Genomic DNA, 18200 nt, shown 5'->3' with positions numbered 1-18200 from the left:
ATTTAAAATAATTGGATGTGTGTTGTAATTGAAAGAGCAAATGAAAAGTTATCGTTATTCACTTTTTAAACGCAAACAATTTTTGTATATTTCATTGTTTTTTTAAATTATATAATAAAATGTTGAGCACTTTATTGTCTTTAATTTGTGTATAGTATTGTTATATATATTTTTTAAAGTGTGTGTTTTAGTTATACATTTTAGTTTCACACTATATGGATTTAGCATAAGAAGAAAATCTAGATTCTTGACTAAAACAAATACTAAAATGGGATCGTGGTTACATAATATACAGGATGATGACTAAAATGGGATCGTGGTTACATAATTTACTAGACGTGTGTGGTAATTGAAATTTGAAAGAGCAAAAATGAAAAGTTATTGAACTTTTATTTAAATCATTTTTTTTTTTTCTAAAACCCATGTAAATTTTATGTATTTCACTTTTTCTTAATTATACGATACAAGTATTGAACATTTCATTCTATTGAATTTGACTATAGAATTGTTATATATTTAAAAAAAAACCGTCTATTTCTAAAAAATATAAAATGTTTTACGTATAATAGTATATAATCATATATGTATAAGAGGGTTAAACTCATTTAAACGAGAAAATAAAAAACTCAATCTCAATTATTGATCATGATCAATGGTTCTAATCAACATCTTAACAAGTTTTTAACGTTGGAAATTAGTACACGCTATTAAGAAAATCCTTAAGATTTCTCATTTCTCTCTCATATCTAAACGTTTTTCGTTTCCCTAACACAAAATACATTTAAAAAACCTTGATTCTACGAATACATATGTAATCATGAACTTTTCTAACATGATTGCGCAATTACATTAATGTGATTATAGAAATTACATTTACATAGTAGAAAACAACCACTTAGGTTATAGTCTACTGGTTAAGAGGAATTTTCTCTTGTGAGGAGATCAAGGTTCAACCCTGAAGGTGTAAGTATTTAAAGGGAAAAATTAGTCGTTCAAAAAAAACATAATAGAAAACAAAATTACATATATGTAATAACCGAGTGAAATATATGTAATAATTGAGTTACGTATATGTAATAATCTAATTATATATAAAAATAAATTGCATATATATAATAAACAACTTACAAGTGTGTAATAACCGATTTTTAATACACTTAATTCTTTGTAATACAACAATAATGTACTCAAATAAGAGATAATTTTTTTTAGCTATATGGTATAACTAACTAACTAACTCTCTATATATGTATAATAAATTAATATATATTAATTAGAAACTATATTATTGATGCATAAAAACTTTTTGATTTCACCATGTATATTAGTTCAGAAATTGAATTTTATTTTTGGATTACATGGTATTTTTATTTCTTTTTGATGGAAACCGAAAGTGAAAGTGGAAGAAGCATCAATTACCTATATGTTTTTATCTTTCCAGGTTGGGTGCTCTTGGAATCCTAGGACCACCTTCTATGTTACTCATATATTATCATAACATGCTGTTTTTCATGACTTTTATTAAAGTGAAACAAATTTAAACTTTATCTTTTTTTTTAAATAAGATTAATAATAAACAACCTAAACTAAATAAGAAAATAAAATATTAGATACGCAAAATGAGCTAGAATTCTACACATAAGGTTGAGATTTTGGTTAATATTCATGTTTTGTTTTTATATATATTAATGGAAGTTTTAGTATAGATTGATGTGAAGTGACAAAAAGTAAAGTTGATGTTGGTGGTTAATTACATGTGATAACATGCAACATTGCTTCTTATTTACTCTCCATATCTTCATGCTATTATATGAAGCTTTTGCCTCCTTTGATCATAACACTACCCTTGCCTCCAAAATTCCAAACATTTTTTTTTAAATGACCAAAAAATGACCACAAAATTTCACTATGTGCAATGTTTATATTATATATGGATGAGTTGAATTTACATATTTAATTTTAATAAGTGTATGATTGTCACTTATACGGATTCAAGTGCTTGGTGTAAGAGGGTATTAAAGTATTACTCTATAAGATACTTATTTAATTTTTGGATTTAATAGGAAATGAGAATGGAATTAGTTAGGGTTTTGAGTGAAAGAAGGCAAAACATCATTTTCAAGCAACTAATGGTTGTTGAAAACAGACCTAGTTAATATTAATGCTATATGAACTAACCTAACACCACTTGAGATGTGGCCTATGGTGTAGGTGTGGGTGTGGTGGTTTTAAAAGGATATATTTGTCCCATTAATGTCTTGTTGTTTTGGGTTGATGACTGACATCATAAACTCATATCCTCATATAAATGAGATTATTCAGTTTTTGGTCTTTATTTCATGATAAATTCTTTCTTGCATATATATACATGTACACACATACATATATGTGTGTGTATATAATAAGAGGATTTATGATGGATTGCTTGCTTTTCAATACAATATACTAATGCTACTTTGCTAATAATTACATGCAAAAGAAGTCTTGAAAAAATTATGTTTGTAAATAAAAAAGCTAGATGGATATTGACTTTTTTAATATACAAAAAGGTATTATGTAATTTCCAATAAGATTAAGATTAATGATTTATTAAAGCATTGAAACCATAGTAGTTACCACAATCATAACAATCCTTTCTGAGTTGGCCATAGGTTAAACAATATGCATTTCCTTTTGGTCACTTATAGAAAGCTAATACCAATTACCAATAATCAAACTTAACTAATCAAAAGGCTAGACATTAATCATATTAACCTACTCATTAACTTGTCAAACCTTTTACGTTATGCCCTAATCAAAAGTACTAGTGACACCAATTTGTTTATGATGTGACAATATTCTTGTTCTATTTCATTAATGTTTGTTTTACCAAGTGTATGTAAAGTATTATTTTTTTATAATAAAAGTGACAATATTGTCAAGAATCCAAGAAGTTAATAAAAATAAAACATTGTTCTTTTGATTATTAATAAGACTAAAAAGTTGTGTAATTCTTTGGAGAAGATAAAATAAAGTGGGAAAGAAGCAAATGGTGGTGGTGAGTGAGGGCCCAAAGCCAAGGGTGGCAATTGGCAAAGATGAAAGATATAATGAAAGCAAGGCACACTTCTTTTTCTTTCTTTTTGGTGTGTGGTGTATGGTGTATTGTGTGGTGAGTTGTGATTAAACTAAACATGATGATGTGTGTCATATAATCACACCTTCTCACCACTAATAATATCCAATCATTCTTCTTCCTGTTTTCTCTTCTCTTTATTGTTATGCATGATGGTTTTGCATGTGCAAAGTTGCATCATAAACTTTACTCATTGTTGTTTTATTTTGTTTTTTTTATATTATACCATTTGCTAACAATGTTGCAGCTTTAAGGCCACCTTTTTTAGCCAAGTAATGTGGCATCAGGATGTAAAGGCTAAAAGAATAGTCAAGTTGATATGGTCCATATACCATGGTCCATGGTCAAGTACCTCCTAAACCTTATAGAGGTTTTACTTGATCATAAGAGATTTAGTACTATTTGTCTCTAAATTCATCAGCACAAGCTATTGATAATTGATCCCTTGTTCCCTATTTTCTACTTTCAACTTTTTAGTACTTCAACACTTTATTAACTTATATTCAAACACACTATAACCAAACTTTCCCAACACAAGTTGCGTTTTACCTAATCCCATCTGAAGTATCGGCGGGTGGCAGGTCCTGTGAGTTTTCCAGTAATAGGTTCTTACGATTACCAAAAAAATAAAAGAAATCTCGTTTTAACATCCAAATCCAAAAATCTTATATTTGAATTTTGATTACTAATTTGGTATACACTACCCAAGAATAAAAGTCCTGTAATTATACAAATGTTTATGTTTAAAAAAATACCAATGTAATTATCTTGATAATGTGTGAGGATGCGGGTCAGAAGGGAATAAAGTGACGAGAAACCGGTGAATCATTTCAAAGCTGGTAAACGTTATAACTGCAGCCGGGGTTGTCCTCAATAGATTGGTAGCACAACCACGGTAGAACCCACGAAACCCTTCTTTTTCAAATACTTTCTTAATGCAATCCATCATTCCCGCGTATCTCTTTTCGGAATGGTGCCCTTGTTCTTGTAGCCTTGACCTAACAACCTGTTCATACTTTCTCGCATTAATATATATAAAAAAAGAGTAAATTACAAAAATCGTCCTTTATGTATGTCACTTATTACAAACTGTGTCCTTTGTCTTCGATAATTACAGAAAACGTACTCGATGTTTGCAAACCCTTGCAAGTTATGTCCTTTAGCCCTAACTCAGTTAATTTTTGTGGTTAAATCTGACCAAATGGACCACACATGAGGGTATTTTTGTGGTTAAATCTGACCAAATGGGCCCCACATGAGAGTAAAATGACCAAAATACCCTCATTTGGTCAGATTTAACCACAAAAAATTAACTAAGTTAGGGCTAAAGGACACAACTTGCAAGAGTTTGCAAACATCGAGTACGTTTTCTGTAATTATTGAAGATAAAGGACACAGTTTGCAATAAGTGACATACATAAAGGACGATTTTTGTAATTTACTCTAAAAAAATCATCAAAACATTGGTGGTATAGTTACCATCATACATTCATACCTCGTGTGGATACGTTAATGTGGATGCAAAGATTTTTGAAACCGAAGAAGCAACAGCGACATCACGAGCACCAAGTTTATCAGGTGTGGTACCCTCTGTAAATATTCAAAAAGACCGAATATGTTTTTGTTTGTGTTGGAAAGACGGAATTCAAATAATTTTTTATTTTTTATTTTACCTCTACTAGCCAAATACATTTTGATCTTCTCATAAGCGGGAAATTGGATTGCAACATGACTAATGCCCACCAGTGCAGGTACTAGACCACTGTCCACCGAATGACGCATTTCAAGATGCAAACGTTAAATTTAGGTTGAACATAATATTACTAAAGGAATGATAATATCGTATTCATGTATATGATAAGCGACAACAACCTGTATAAGCCACGAAGACCCTCTTCATGAGCGATTCTTCTCAAAGCTGAAAATGTACCCTTATATGGCATTATGCCTGTCCTCATTCCCTGAGTCTGCGCAATAGCAACCAAAATATTCAGGTGGTGTTTGGTTTGCAGTCAAAGTACGGTGGAGTGGGAATAGGTCCAATAGGATTGGCGATTAACTTCTAGAGCTACACTCTTTGGCGATTTTTGAGGATATAATTCCTTATTTTAAAATGAGTAAACTGCCATTTTCGTCCCTGAGGTTTGGCCAGTTTTGTGACTTTCGTCCAAAGGCTTGTTTTTCCGCATCTGAATCCAAAACGTTTGAAATCTTGTCATTTTCATCCGGCTACTTAACTCCATTTATTTTTCTCGATTAAGTCAGGGGTATTTCCATCCCTTTTGTTAGTAGTAAATTGCCATTTTAGTCCCTGAGGTTTGACCAAAATTGCCACTTTAGTCCAAATAGTTTTTTTCTTGCCATTTTAGTCCAAATAATTTGTTTTCTGCCATTTTAGTCCCTGACTTTTGTTATTTTTGGCCATTTTGATCAAACCCACTAACTCCATTAAAAAAATTTAGTTAACTTAGGTGAATTTTGGTCAAACCACATTTTTCTTTCTTTTTCTGCAGGTGCGATGGTATGGGGATGGTGTTGTGCCGGTTTACAGTGAAGATGATGGCGGTGGTTCTTGGTTTTACGATGATGGCGGTGGTGTTGGTTGATGACGTGGGTGGCGAAAAAGTGGTCGGTGGTGGTGGAAATGGTGGGTGGTGATGGTGATGGTGGTGGGGTAGTTGGGTGGGTGGTGACGGTGCAGGCAGGTGGTGGCGATGATAGAAGGTTGTGATAGGGTGGTGGTGGGAGGTGGTGGTGGTGGTCGATGAAAATGGCAAAAAATGACAGAAGTCGGGGACTAAAATGGCAGAAAACAAAACAATTTGGATCAAAATGGCAAGAAAAAAACTATTTGGACTAAAGTGGCAATTTTGGTCGAACCTCATGGACTAAAATGGCAATTTACTCCTTTTGTTAACTTAAAGGGCAATTTAGTATTTTTCAAGGGTATGGGGTCTTTTTACATAGAGTGAAAAGGACCAAAATTGCCCTTTAAGTTAACAAAAAAAAACGGAAATACCCTTGACTTAACAGAGAAATATGGATGAAGTTGACGAGCAGGATGAAAATGGCGAGATTTCAAACCTTTTAGATCCAGATGCAGAAAAACAAACCTTTGGACGAAAGTCGCAAAACTGGCCAAGCCTCAGGGACGAAAATGCCATTTTACTCTATTAAAATGCATACCATCAAACCAAACACATTTTATCATTCCCATTCCAAGATCCTAAATCCAAAGTTACAAACATACTTGTAGTCTTGTCTTCACAACCCACAAAGGATTTGTCACAATGGTTGTTGCGGCTCCAGCCCCGGAAGCAGCTAACATATTGGCACCAAACGATAGACCATGAATTCCATCTAAAGATGCAAAATAGCTAACACCACATCAATCACTTGAAACGAGCCCAAATTCACTCGTTCATGAATAAAAACACCATATTCTTTAATTTTGTAAAGAATGTAAAAAAGAAGTAAAAGATCTGAAACTAACCGGAACCAAGCAGACCTTTGAGCTGCTCATATATAGTAAAATAAACCTGCAAAAGTTACAATATTTGGTTTTAAAGAAGTTACAACATTCATGGTTAAGACAGATAGATTTCAAGATGCTGTTAAAAAGGTTTTAAAGATAGTTATGGATCTTTCTTCATGAGTCTAGAACTTATCTGTGCTAAGTTCAAATTTAATTATGAAAACGGAAGTCGCTAAATAAGATAGCTATTTTACATGAAAACTTGGCAGTAAAGATAGCTAAGTGTATAGCTTGGTTTTATAAAGTGCGAAGCGCACCAAGGCGATATGGTACCCTGAGCCGAGGCGCACGCATCACGTAGGCGAGGCGATAGACTGATAGGGTATTAAAATTATATTTATATATTTATTGTAGGTGATGTTTACTATAATGTACTAATGTTAATCCTTAAACACCCAAAATTTAGAAAGTTAAACCTCTATACACGATTCGATATATATAACCTATATGTAGGGGTGTGCAAAAAACCGAATTAACCGAACCATAACCGAATTAACCGATAAAACCGAACCGAAAAACCGAACCAAATAAAAAACCGGTGGGTCGGTTAATGGTTTTTTGAAAACCGAATGTAGCGGCTCGGTTATGGTTATCAATGTTTCCATACCGACCATAACCGAACCGAACCGAACCAACATGTAATAAACCTTTGTAGGATTTAGGACTTTTCACCGGGTTTTTTTAATATTTGATGTTTTTTATTAAAGATTTTTAGTGTTTACGGATTATTTTATATTGTTTTGCAGTTTTGGGTGAATGTTTATTTGAATTTATGAAATATATCACATCACTTTATTTGAATATTCAGTGTTAATATTATAGATTATATGTATTTTTAATACTATGTAATATACTAACATATACAAATATGCAATAACAATTTATTCCATGTTAAAAAATTAACATATTTTAAGCTAGGCTAAATACACGGTTAACCACCCACAACCGACCCGCTATAACCATCAAAACCGATTAACCATAACCGCCATAACCGATCGGTTATGGTTATGGTCATAGTCACCTAACTCGCGGTATGCTCCGGTTCGGGTTCGCAATTCGCTAGTTGGGACGAATTCGGTTCGGAGGGGGGTAAGTTCATTTCGGTACGATCCCGTACGATTCGGTACGGTGTACCATTCCGACCGGTTCGGTAAACACAAATTAAACAAAAATTACTAATTTCATAAATCCAAATGATCAAAATCCAATATTCATATTAGCAAATAGAAAAACATAAACATAAAGTTTTAAAATCCTAATCTACACGTCGAATTCCCGCATGTTGATTCCCGCCATATCCTAGCCCAATCCGGTCGACGATTCATTCCACAAATAACAAACTTTCCTATAACAGTGCCCTATCCCTATTTTAGACGTCAATTATGATTTGATCAGAACGTACCAGTCGCGTATTATAGTGTAGCGGATAGCCTTGATAAACGGTCCAAATCACAGAACCCACCATCATCGGATCAATTGTAAAATACCATTATATTGAAGTCGAGTACCAGCAGCGATTTGGTACAAAACGAATTTCATTTTGGTACAAAACGAACCAATACGGAATTCACAGGACTCTGAGCGATTTATGTGACTATGGTTATCCATTAACCGACATACTGGTTATGGTTATGGTTTTAGGCCAAAACCGACCCAAACCGATCCATGCACACACACCTACCGCTATATGTACAACCTAGAAAAAGCTATTTGTAGTATGTACAGCCTAAAAATCATAGAAGTAATATATCAAGAAAATGGCTAAAAATCATAGAAGTAATATATAAAGAAAATCGCTAACAGGTCAGGACATGTATGCAACTATGCATTAGCATTTTACATGATCACAAAGAAAGCTACTTTTAATTTTGAAAGAACAATCCAGCTATTCACAAACTTCATATTTTATCAAAGATGGAAATTTAAGTATTAACCATGAAGAAAATGTAAAATTCATTAATACATAAGAATGAAGGAACTTAATAAGAATAAGAAACAGCTAACAAATCGTTCTTGAACTATATTATAAGACCTTTCTGTTACACAGGGAAGCATATGTAACAAAAAAACTAGGTTATAACCCTATGTCCCTATCTAAAAGAAAGAACATGCTAACCAAAAAAAAGAACAAGCCCTAAAAGAATCAAGATTATTAAAGCACTTTAAGAAACAAAAAGCACAACTCACCGCCCAATTTGGAAGCAAAGCAAGAATAGTGGGCGAAAGCCCACGGTACAACCCACGCGTCCCTTCCTTGCGAAAAATCTGTTCTAGACTACCTACTATCAAACTACCTGATCCAAAAATTCCAAAAGAAGAAACCAACAAAATCAGAAACTTAACCACAATTCTAATACATAGTTGTCAATATAGTGTGCCACGTAGCGTATAGGTCTAGGCTCGCTATTAGGGTTGTAGCGATAGATAGCGATAATAGCGACTATTTTTTACTTTTTGTTTTTTTATATAAATAGCATTTAAATATAGCTATAAAACAGCTGGATTTTCGGTTTTTGTTAAATATACATTTAAAATAGCATATATACTAGGGTATTTTTGATATAAGGGTGGGAGTTCGCTACAAAGTCTATTTTTCCTACAAAGTGTAAAAAGTCATAAAACACTCTAATGTCAACCATAAAACACACTCAAAAGACACAGCTAACAAAGTGAAGATTACTAAAATGCCATATTTGTGGGTTTTATGTTGTGTTTCGGATGATAAGGCTTTGATTATCGAATGACTAACATTAGTGTGTTTTATGTTGATTATCATGTTGTGTTTTATATTCATAGTTCTACGATGGTGTGTTTGAAGCCTTGGTTTAAAAAAGCGCGAAGCGCTCCGAAGCGTTTTGGTTCCAAAAGCTTTAAGCGAAGCTTCAAGCGCGAAGCGAGAGCTTCACGTATACGAAGCACTCCATATTATATATAATTATATATAATGTTAATTTTATATATATGTATAAAAAATAGCTATCCATATTATATATATGTATTTTATAATGTTAATTTTGTACTTTTATGCATAAATTAAAAAGTTTAAGGACCAAATGTAAACTACTGAAGATAGAGGGGGTTAAATGTTTAAATAGACAAACTATCTTTACACTTTTTAAGTAAAAAGTTAGAAGTTTCAGGGACTGAATGTAAACTAATGAAAGATAGAGGGGTTAAATGTTTAAAAACCTTAACTTATAAAAACCCTAAAAGCCTAAAAGACAGATACGCAGCCGCTCTCAGCATCTCTCTTCTTCTTCTTCCCCCTTCTTCCTGGTTTCCAGCTGAAAGCAACTCCGTCGCCGGAATTTGTCGCCGGATTTCACATAGGAAGTCGCTATATCGTCGATATAAGGTCGATATGTACCTTGTAAAGACTGTTGGGCTTAAAAAATGGCCCAAATGGTGATCTGATTGGTTGGAGCGTCGCTTCACAACTTCATCGCTTCGCCGCTTAAAGCTCGCTTCACATCGCTTCACGTAATGTAACGCTTCAGACCCAAAAAAGCGTTTTTTCCAGCGCTTCACGCTCGCTTTAAGCGCGCTTTTTTAAACACAGTTTGAAGCTTTTTATGAACTGTTGGGGTTTGGATATTGTGTTTTAGTGATCTTCAACATGTTATTTGTGGGTTTTGAATGTGTTTTATGGCTGAAATTGTGGTGTTTTATGACTTTGTACACTTTGTAGGAAAAATAGACTTTGTAGTCGAAGCCCACCCTTTGATATAATATATATAAAAATTTAAAAAGAAAATTCTAGTGTATCGCTATTTCTAAAATAGCCGCCCACTATTTATCGTTATGCAGCATATAGGTACCTTATCGCTATTTGCCGCTATTCGCCGCTAACAACCATGTTCGAATATCAAAATAGACATATACCAAACTTTATACACTTTTCAACCAACAGTCTCCAAAAATATGTAACAACATACTGAATTTAGAAAACTATCACAATCTCAAACCCTAATATTCCCAAACAAAGTCAACATACCTCTAATAGTTCCACCATTAAGCTGCGGAAGACCATGAACCTGAAACCTAGTTTTGATCACATCTAAAGGACACACAAACGTAGCAGCAATAACTCCTACATGTAAGATTAAATATTATTATGTTTAATATTTAATCTATAGCCATCTTAATCATTTACATTATAGAGATCAAAATATATTAGAACCTATTATTTAATTAGTTGGTAATTGTTGATGGACCATATTACCCTTAGTAACTAATTAGGTTTCCTCCTGGGTGCTTATATAAGGAGAATAAGGTGGAGGTTTAAGGGTTACTCAGTTTCACAATTCACACCCCATAAGCCATAACATCATCACTAAACCTCCTCTCCTAAACCGATACCCTTTTCGGTTTCTAAGTCACCATCATCAGTTAGCACCCTAAGGAGGAACCGAATCAAGATGACAGGCATGTCGAACTCTCTCACTGGATTCTCCTCTGCACTGTCTGCATTGACAGGTATGATTCATACGTTTTCCTTTATGTATAAACAGAACTGATCCAACATGTGGTATCAGAGCATATGTTGATTAGTCAGTTCTGTTTTCGTATCCATAATTCTGGGATTGAAACTTGGAAAACGGAATTTTGAAACCTTTAAAAACATAACAGCCGATTTCGAGTTCATCATGTTGCGACTCGAGATCCCTGATTTTCGATGAAAAGATTAATTGTTTTGTTTACCGAATTAACTGGATTACGATTTTAGCCGAAATCTGTTTAGTAAAATTATTAAAATTCAGGTTTCGGGTTCCAGAATTTTATTTTTTATGATTAGGGTTCATCATGTTCATGTGAAAATTCGAAAAATTCTGTTATGATTTGGAATGATTTAGGATTAATGGGTGTTTTTCCATGTTTGATCTAATTTTATCTTTTAATTTTATTCGAAACTGTTATTAGATAAACAGTTATTATTTTCGAAATATGTTGACAAAATTAGATCAGCTTAAAACAGGAAAGAATATCTCTTAATCCCTTAGATTTCGAATTTTCAGTTATGTCATCACAATTAACAGCTGTAACAGGAAGTTTCGAGAACATGAGGTTGCTACTCGCAACCATAAGGTTGCTACTCGAGACCACGAGGTTGCTACTCGCAACCATGAGGTTGCTACTCGCAACCATGAGGTTGCTACTCGCAACCATGAGGTTGCTACTCGCAACCATAACGTCATTAGTCGAGACCATGAGGTTGCTACTCGCAACCATAACGTCATGACTCGCAACCATGAGGTTGCTACTCGCAACCATAACGTCATCACTCGCAACCATGAGGTTGCGACTCGCAACCATAACGTGACTAGTCGAAACAGTAGTTGCGACTCGCAACCATAACGTCATTAGTCGAAATCGTGGTTGCGACTCGAAATCTCATTATTTTAAGCTGTTTAAATGTGAACTAAGGAAAAAAAAAAAAAAAAAAAAATTTTCGGGGCTCCGCCCCGAACCCCGGGCGGGGGCACGCTGTCCCCCGCACCCCCCAGCGAACTCACCGCGGAGTTCGATCCGCGCTAACGGGTGGTTTGCTATTAAATTATTGGTTTTTGTAATTATTTAGTTAATTAATGAGGATCAAATAATGTTTTACAAAACCAAAATGGCTTTACTTGAATGAGCTTCTGATGCATCATTTCTGCCCAAAGCTGACTTGATGCATCTACTTATCATCCAGGTATTACGAAAGCTATGTTGTGTGTGCATCATAAGCATGAATGTCTTAATTTCTGGCCAAAGCTGATTTAATTCATTCATAGATGGCATACTCAACAAGTGCATAACTAAAGTGTTTGTCTCAATTTCTGGCCAAAGCTGATTTGTTACAACCACTTTGCACATATGCTTAAATGATTACACTTCTGGCCAAAGCTGTTTTGTCTTCGTTTAAGTAGAACTTTAAGTAGTCTATTATTTTGATGTTAGTAATAGACATATCACAACCTCTTCACATAATGATCCTCAATTAATTTTTGTGATCATTTTGTCTGCCTTATTCTTAGTACCCATAATTTTTACTCACTATAATTTTCTTCTATAAATCTATATCTCATCCACTCCAATTCCTAAGCCTAAAATGTTTTGCTTTACTTAAAGTTTCTATAAGAATTAGCTCTTAAATTAAATCCTTGATTATCTCTTAAGACACGATGATCCTTATTGCTCTCTTCTGATAAGGCACTACAGAAGAAAAGTAGAGCATGATGATTAGGATAAATCGAACATGATGTCTCTTATGATAATCAAGAACTATCTAATATAATTGCTATCACTAAAGTTATTCCAGATTAATTTTTTCCTAAGACTAATCTATAATTGTGGAATAATTACAAGAACTCCTAAGGTGCATGTCTTCATTTGACTAATTATAAATTATATGGTTAAGTGGTATATGTGAATATATTATAATGTACAATACCATGACCCATAAAGTTAAGGGCTTACGCATGGAAATAAGTACATTTTCCAGTACATTACATACTAAGTTTTCATTTGTACAATTTGATGCATTATAAATCAGCTATAACACTCAAAAGTACCAAAGTATAACGAGTGTGTTGATAAGCAACATATGTACATAGAAAATAAATGTTTGAAACTGGAAAATAAGATGTTATTCACCTTAAAACCACTAAAACCTTAAGAGAGGATTGTTCTAAAGTCCATAGACAAATTACAAGTGCTAATCTCAACGTTAAGGTTCTTCAAGGGAAAATCTCACTGCATAATTATGTCATTAGACTAGGCATAAGCAACGAGACTATCCATTATTCTAAAGAGCAGTTGGATAAATTGATTAGATAGTAACTTACTAATGATATTTAAGTCTGATAATTTTAATATTCCAATTAACACATGATTAGTTGACTCTAGTTCCATACGTTTCCTTACCAGAACTCGACAAATAACTAACATGAGAGTTAGTGACAAAATTAAATGTCAAGACTATAAGAACCATAATGAAGACTCTTCCAACAACGCTTTTCGATACCTTATATATTCTGATTAATCAGAATATAGTATCATAATTAAGCAATGTTATGAAGGTTGTGAGGTTTGCATAGTCAACATAAAGTCACACTTATCTTAAATTCTCATCTTATTTGTTCTAAATATCTGGATAGAAACATTACTGTGATGAAACTAGATGATACCTTACTTTTTCACAACTTTGTCATCATGCAAATGAGAATTTGACAAAAGGAAAATGAGACTTATAAATTTCATCCATTAGAACCAAAATTCATGAGAAATCATAACATGGTTAATGAGGATGATTTTTTTACCTAATCTCATTTTCAGTGATTCTAAATCATGACGTTACAGCCCTAAATATTACTTGGCTTAAGGAATAAATATGGGTCCATCATAAGTCATTCATTGACATTCGTGGAGCTTATTCCAAATGGAATATTCAGACATAATTCATTTATCATTTAACAGACTATCAACTTGTATCTAAATTTTGTCACATATGGCCCACGGTCTTAGAAGAAATTTATTCATACATATACTTTATAAGATTTCTATTAAATATGTCCTTAAAGTTTCTTATGATATCTGGACATTAAAGAAATCAAATAAAGTCTAACGTATATGTGATAGGTTCCCACGTCACGTAGCTCATTGAAACTTCTCTTGTAGCATTCTAGAGATATTAAAGATTAGTGGGAGCATTAAGTGTCTTAATAATAACTTGCAATAGTTGCAAGAGATGGGGGATTGAAAATTTTAAATTTCCACCTCTTGTACAAGACATCGCTCCATCACGACACTGTTCAATCAAACCTTATCTCCTTAAATCTAATGCTACTCTTACAAAAGTTTCATTGTTGCTTAATTGTGGGCGCACTTAGATTTCTTACCTAAACTAACGTAATCCTCAACAAGAGAAATCACAACGACTAACGTCATTAACTTGTTTCTCTATTAGAATTTGTTGGTCGTTAAGTATTGACCCTACGCATGCTGAGTTCCTAAAAGATTTCTAAGGTTAGTGGGAGCAGTCAAAGTCCTTATTATGACTTGCAAGGAATACAAGAGGCGGGGGGAAGAGTGTCATTAAATTCACTCCAAATTTAACTCCGATTACACCTCTTGTACACTATACTGCACCAACTCTTACAAACTTAGAATGAAAATGATAGCAACCTAACCAAGAGCTAATTCATAAAATTGAAACTTCTAATGAACCCAATAATCAACTCAGGAGGTCATCTAGGTTTAAAAGCCTACTAACTTTGATGATTACATAACCTCCCTAATTGAAGTTGAAATGGATTTTGGAAATGCTTACTGATCCTATCTCTTCAAATTAAGCCATTAGTGTAAATCAATCATTTGAATGGAATAAAACAGTTTTCTAGTAAAACTGATTTTGTGTGTTCTTATAACGTTTGGGATTTGATTAAGTTACCTAAGAGTGTTCATGACTAAACCAAATCCTAATATAAGCGTTAAGACACTCAAAAGCATGATTGATTGTCAAAGGTTGTACTCAGGAAGAGATAAGTTATTAAAGACTCTTTATAGCATATCTAACAAAAGATTTCTTTGAGGATCATTACTGTTCTAGTAGCTTATAATAGTTTTAAGCTACATTAGATAAACATTAAAACGATTTTCCCTAATAAATGGCTGACACATTTACATGTTCATTAGATAACAACCTAAAGTTTCAAACTGAAGGTTAAAGAACACTTTATTTGTAAGCCAATAATATCCATGTATGGGTTAATGCAAACATCATAATGTGATGAAAAGCTAACGTAATTATTTTCATCAAGAATCAAGTGGATTAATGTACCTACCTCAAGATGAGTGGGAGCAACTAAAATAAACTTGTCTATATAGATGACATTCTTTGACAAGCATATGTTACATAAGTCAAAGCATTGTTAACACAAACTTTGATATAATAAAACTCAGAGATATCTCTTACGTGATTGATATCATAACATACTGAGATAGACCCAATGGGATATTAGTTTCGTTCCATAAGTTTAACATTAAATGGGTCCTTACATATGTAACAATCAATATTGCTCTCCTTTAGAGGATAATAGGATAAATGAGATTATTTATTTACGCTTCATTAATTAGAAGCCTTATGTAAGTTTAAGTCTATACTCGTTTAGATATTACTCATATTGCAACACACTAGATATGTCTAGATTAATGTGTAGCATCTAATGGAGTATTACAATATCTTTAAAAGAAACGAGAGACTACAATTTAAAGAAGAAGTGAGAATTAAAACCGGTTTATTACTCTAACTTTGAGATATTCAAAGATTATAAAAATGCAGTTTCGGGTATATCTTTATGTCAGCAGACAAAACCTATTTCATGGAGGAGTCATAATGCACTGATATTAACAACCTAAGTTATAATGACATAACATGGTCACTAAATGTTGTTGAAATTTAATCAGTGGACTCATAAGTTTATTAACTCCATATAATGTTTTGAAGAATTAGTGTGATAAAGTCAGCTACCATAACTCCTTGAACAGTAACAGTTCAAGAGGTGCTGCATTAAGTTTCGATACGCAATTAATTATTCGTTTATGAACGAATTGAGGAAACTAAGTTTTGTATCGAATACATTCATGATATGCTTAAGGATCCTATAACTGAAGGGCTATTACCCATAAGTCTTATTAAGAGAGCTCATAGACGGGTATTAATTAATGGCCATGCGCAACCGCATATCGTACTATGAATGACTAAGTATTAGTTAATTTTCCTCAAGTTTGATTTTGTATGTCTGTTAGAATATGTTCAACCGGTATAATGGCATATAGACAAATAAAAGTTACAAATCAAACAAAGGGCTTACGCGTATTTTGATCATGATGATTAGGTTTTAAATTAAGGCTGTAGTATGATTAATGGGGGTCCTGAGTCGTATAATGATTCAACGGCTGTATTTTTCTGCTATAGTACTTGTTTAAGGCTAAAATGAGTGTTAACTCCTGATCAGGCTTATCTAATACTCATAGTAAATGATTACTCGGCTAAGTGGGAGAATGTAAGATTAAATATTATTATGTTTAATATTTAATCTATAGCCATCTTAATCATTTACATTATAGAGATCAAAATATATTAGAACCTATTATTTAATTAGTTGGTAATTGTTGATGGACCATATTACCCTTAGTAACTAATTAGGTTTCCTCCTGGGTGCTTATATAAGGAGAATAAGGTGGAGGTTTAAGGGTTACTCAGTTTCACAATTCACACCCCATAAGCCATAACATCATCACTAAACCTCCTCTCCTAAACCGATACCCTTTTCGGTTTCTAAGTCACCATCATCAGTTAGCACCCTAAGGAGGAACCGAATCAAGATGACAGGCATGTCGAACTCTCTCACTGGATTCTCCTCTGCACTGTCTGCATTGACAGGTATGATTCATACGTTTTCCTTTATGTATAAACAGAACTGATCCAACACTACACACACAATTCAATAATCAAAAACAATAACACAATCCGAAACCCTAGCCTTCTATCAAATTACTTAACAAAAAAGATCAAAACGTAGAAATAGGAAAACAAACCAGCGGAAGCACCAGCAGCGGCATTACAGAGAATCGGAAACGGAGTGGGAGCGCACGCATCGGTGGCCATTGAAGAACGATTGAATTGGTGAATTGAATGAGTCCTCTGTGAAGAAGACAGTTGTGGATGACGAAGGTCGCATAATAGTGAAAAATATTGTGATTTGTGCAGAGGTTATTTATTATTAGGGTTTGTATGAAGAAGGAGAAGAAGAGGTGAGTGGGGATCGATGATCGCGATGCAATCAAGAAGGAGAGGATAAGGAAAACGCCATGAACGAAAGAGAGATGGATGGATGGATGCTGGTGGTTGGTGTTTTGGAGTGGGGCCCAATTGCAAATGGACAAGTTGAAATGTTAATTGGGCCGGTTGGAGATTCAAATCAATGAGTTTGGTTTAGAGGTGGAGAAAAAAATTGGTTTAAAACCGAACCATCCAATACGCTCGGTTAAATTGTTTCTGAATCTAATCTAGTACGGTATAAGAACCGGATTTTTAAACATTGTGTAGTTGTATTGAGAACAGAGAACCGGTTAAGACCAAATAGGTTTTAAGCTGGATTGGTTTAGCAAAACATAAGTTTGACTTTCTTTGACTGAAGCTAAACCTATTTTGATCTAAAAACCGACTTGTTCTATTGGGTTATATCGTGGTTTTTATGGTTATAACGAGTGCTGAACTTTTCTGTGAGTTTCAAATGTAACGCCATGACATGATTTTTTTATCGTCACGTAGAATGATTGGTTGCGATTTGCTTATTTTTATTCACGTTTTGAACCCCGCCACGAAGCGCAGGTGATAGTTCACTAGTTATTTTCATGGTTGCAGAAATCGGCCTAGGCGGCCGATTAATCGGCGCCTAGGCGGTCACTTACTGCCTAATTTTGAGCTAGGCGGTCAATTAATCGGTCATGGTCAAAAATCGGTCAAAATCGGTCCTAGGCGGTCAAAAATCAGATTAATCGGAC

The 18200-nt window shown here is 33.7% G+C and overlaps 1 protein-coding gene across 1 annotated transcript; it reads right to left on the bottom strand.

Moving 5' to 3' along the window:
- Positions 1-3739: 3739 nt before the first annotated feature.
- On the bottom strand, positions 3740-17570 carry LOC110942277 (nicotinamide adenine dinucleotide transporter 1, chloroplastic). The gene is made up of 9 exons (XM_022184018.2): positions 17232-17570; positions 10645-10740; positions 8838-8944; positions 6609-6654; positions 6366-6475; positions 4988-5082; positions 4789-4877; positions 4611-4705; positions 3740-4121 (listed from the first exon to the last, which is right to left on the bottom strand). The coding sequence occupies exons 1-9, from the start codon at positions 17299-17301 to the stop codon at positions 3879-3881; spliced, it is 951 nt and encodes a 316-aa protein (XP_022039710.1). The 5' UTR covers positions 17302-17570; the 3' UTR covers positions 3740-3878.
- Between the last annotated feature and the right edge of the window lie 630 nt (positions 17571-18200).

The sequence above is a fragment of the Helianthus annuus genome, chromosome 1 (assembly GCF_002127325.2).
Source record: "Helianthus annuus cultivar XRQ/B chromosome 1, HanXRQr2.0-SUNRISE, whole genome shotgun sequence".
In the NCBI taxonomy this organism is placed as follows: Eukaryota; Viridiplantae; Streptophyta; class Magnoliopsida; order Asterales; family Asteraceae; genus Helianthus; species Helianthus annuus.
The sequence above is the reverse complement of the archived record's forward strand: the minus strand, read 5'-3'. Positions and strand labels throughout refer to the sequence as shown.

What these genes read in the sequence shown, in the direction of transcription:
- LOC110942277 (XM_022184018.2), bottom strand. Translation starts at nt 17,301, where the DNA reads ATGGCCACCGATGCGTGCGCTCCCACTCCGTTTCCGATTCTCTGTAAT. An exon ending in TAATGGTGGAACTATTAGAG is followed by an intron (nt 8,945 to 10,644) that starts GTATGTTGACTT and finishes TTTTTGGATCAG; the next exon opens with GTAGTTTGATAGTAGGTAGT. An exon ending in TTGTGAAGACAAGACTACAA is followed by an intron (nt 5,083 to 6,365) that starts GTATGTTTGTAA and finishes GCTATTGCGCAG; the next exon opens with ACTCAGGGAATGAGGACAGG.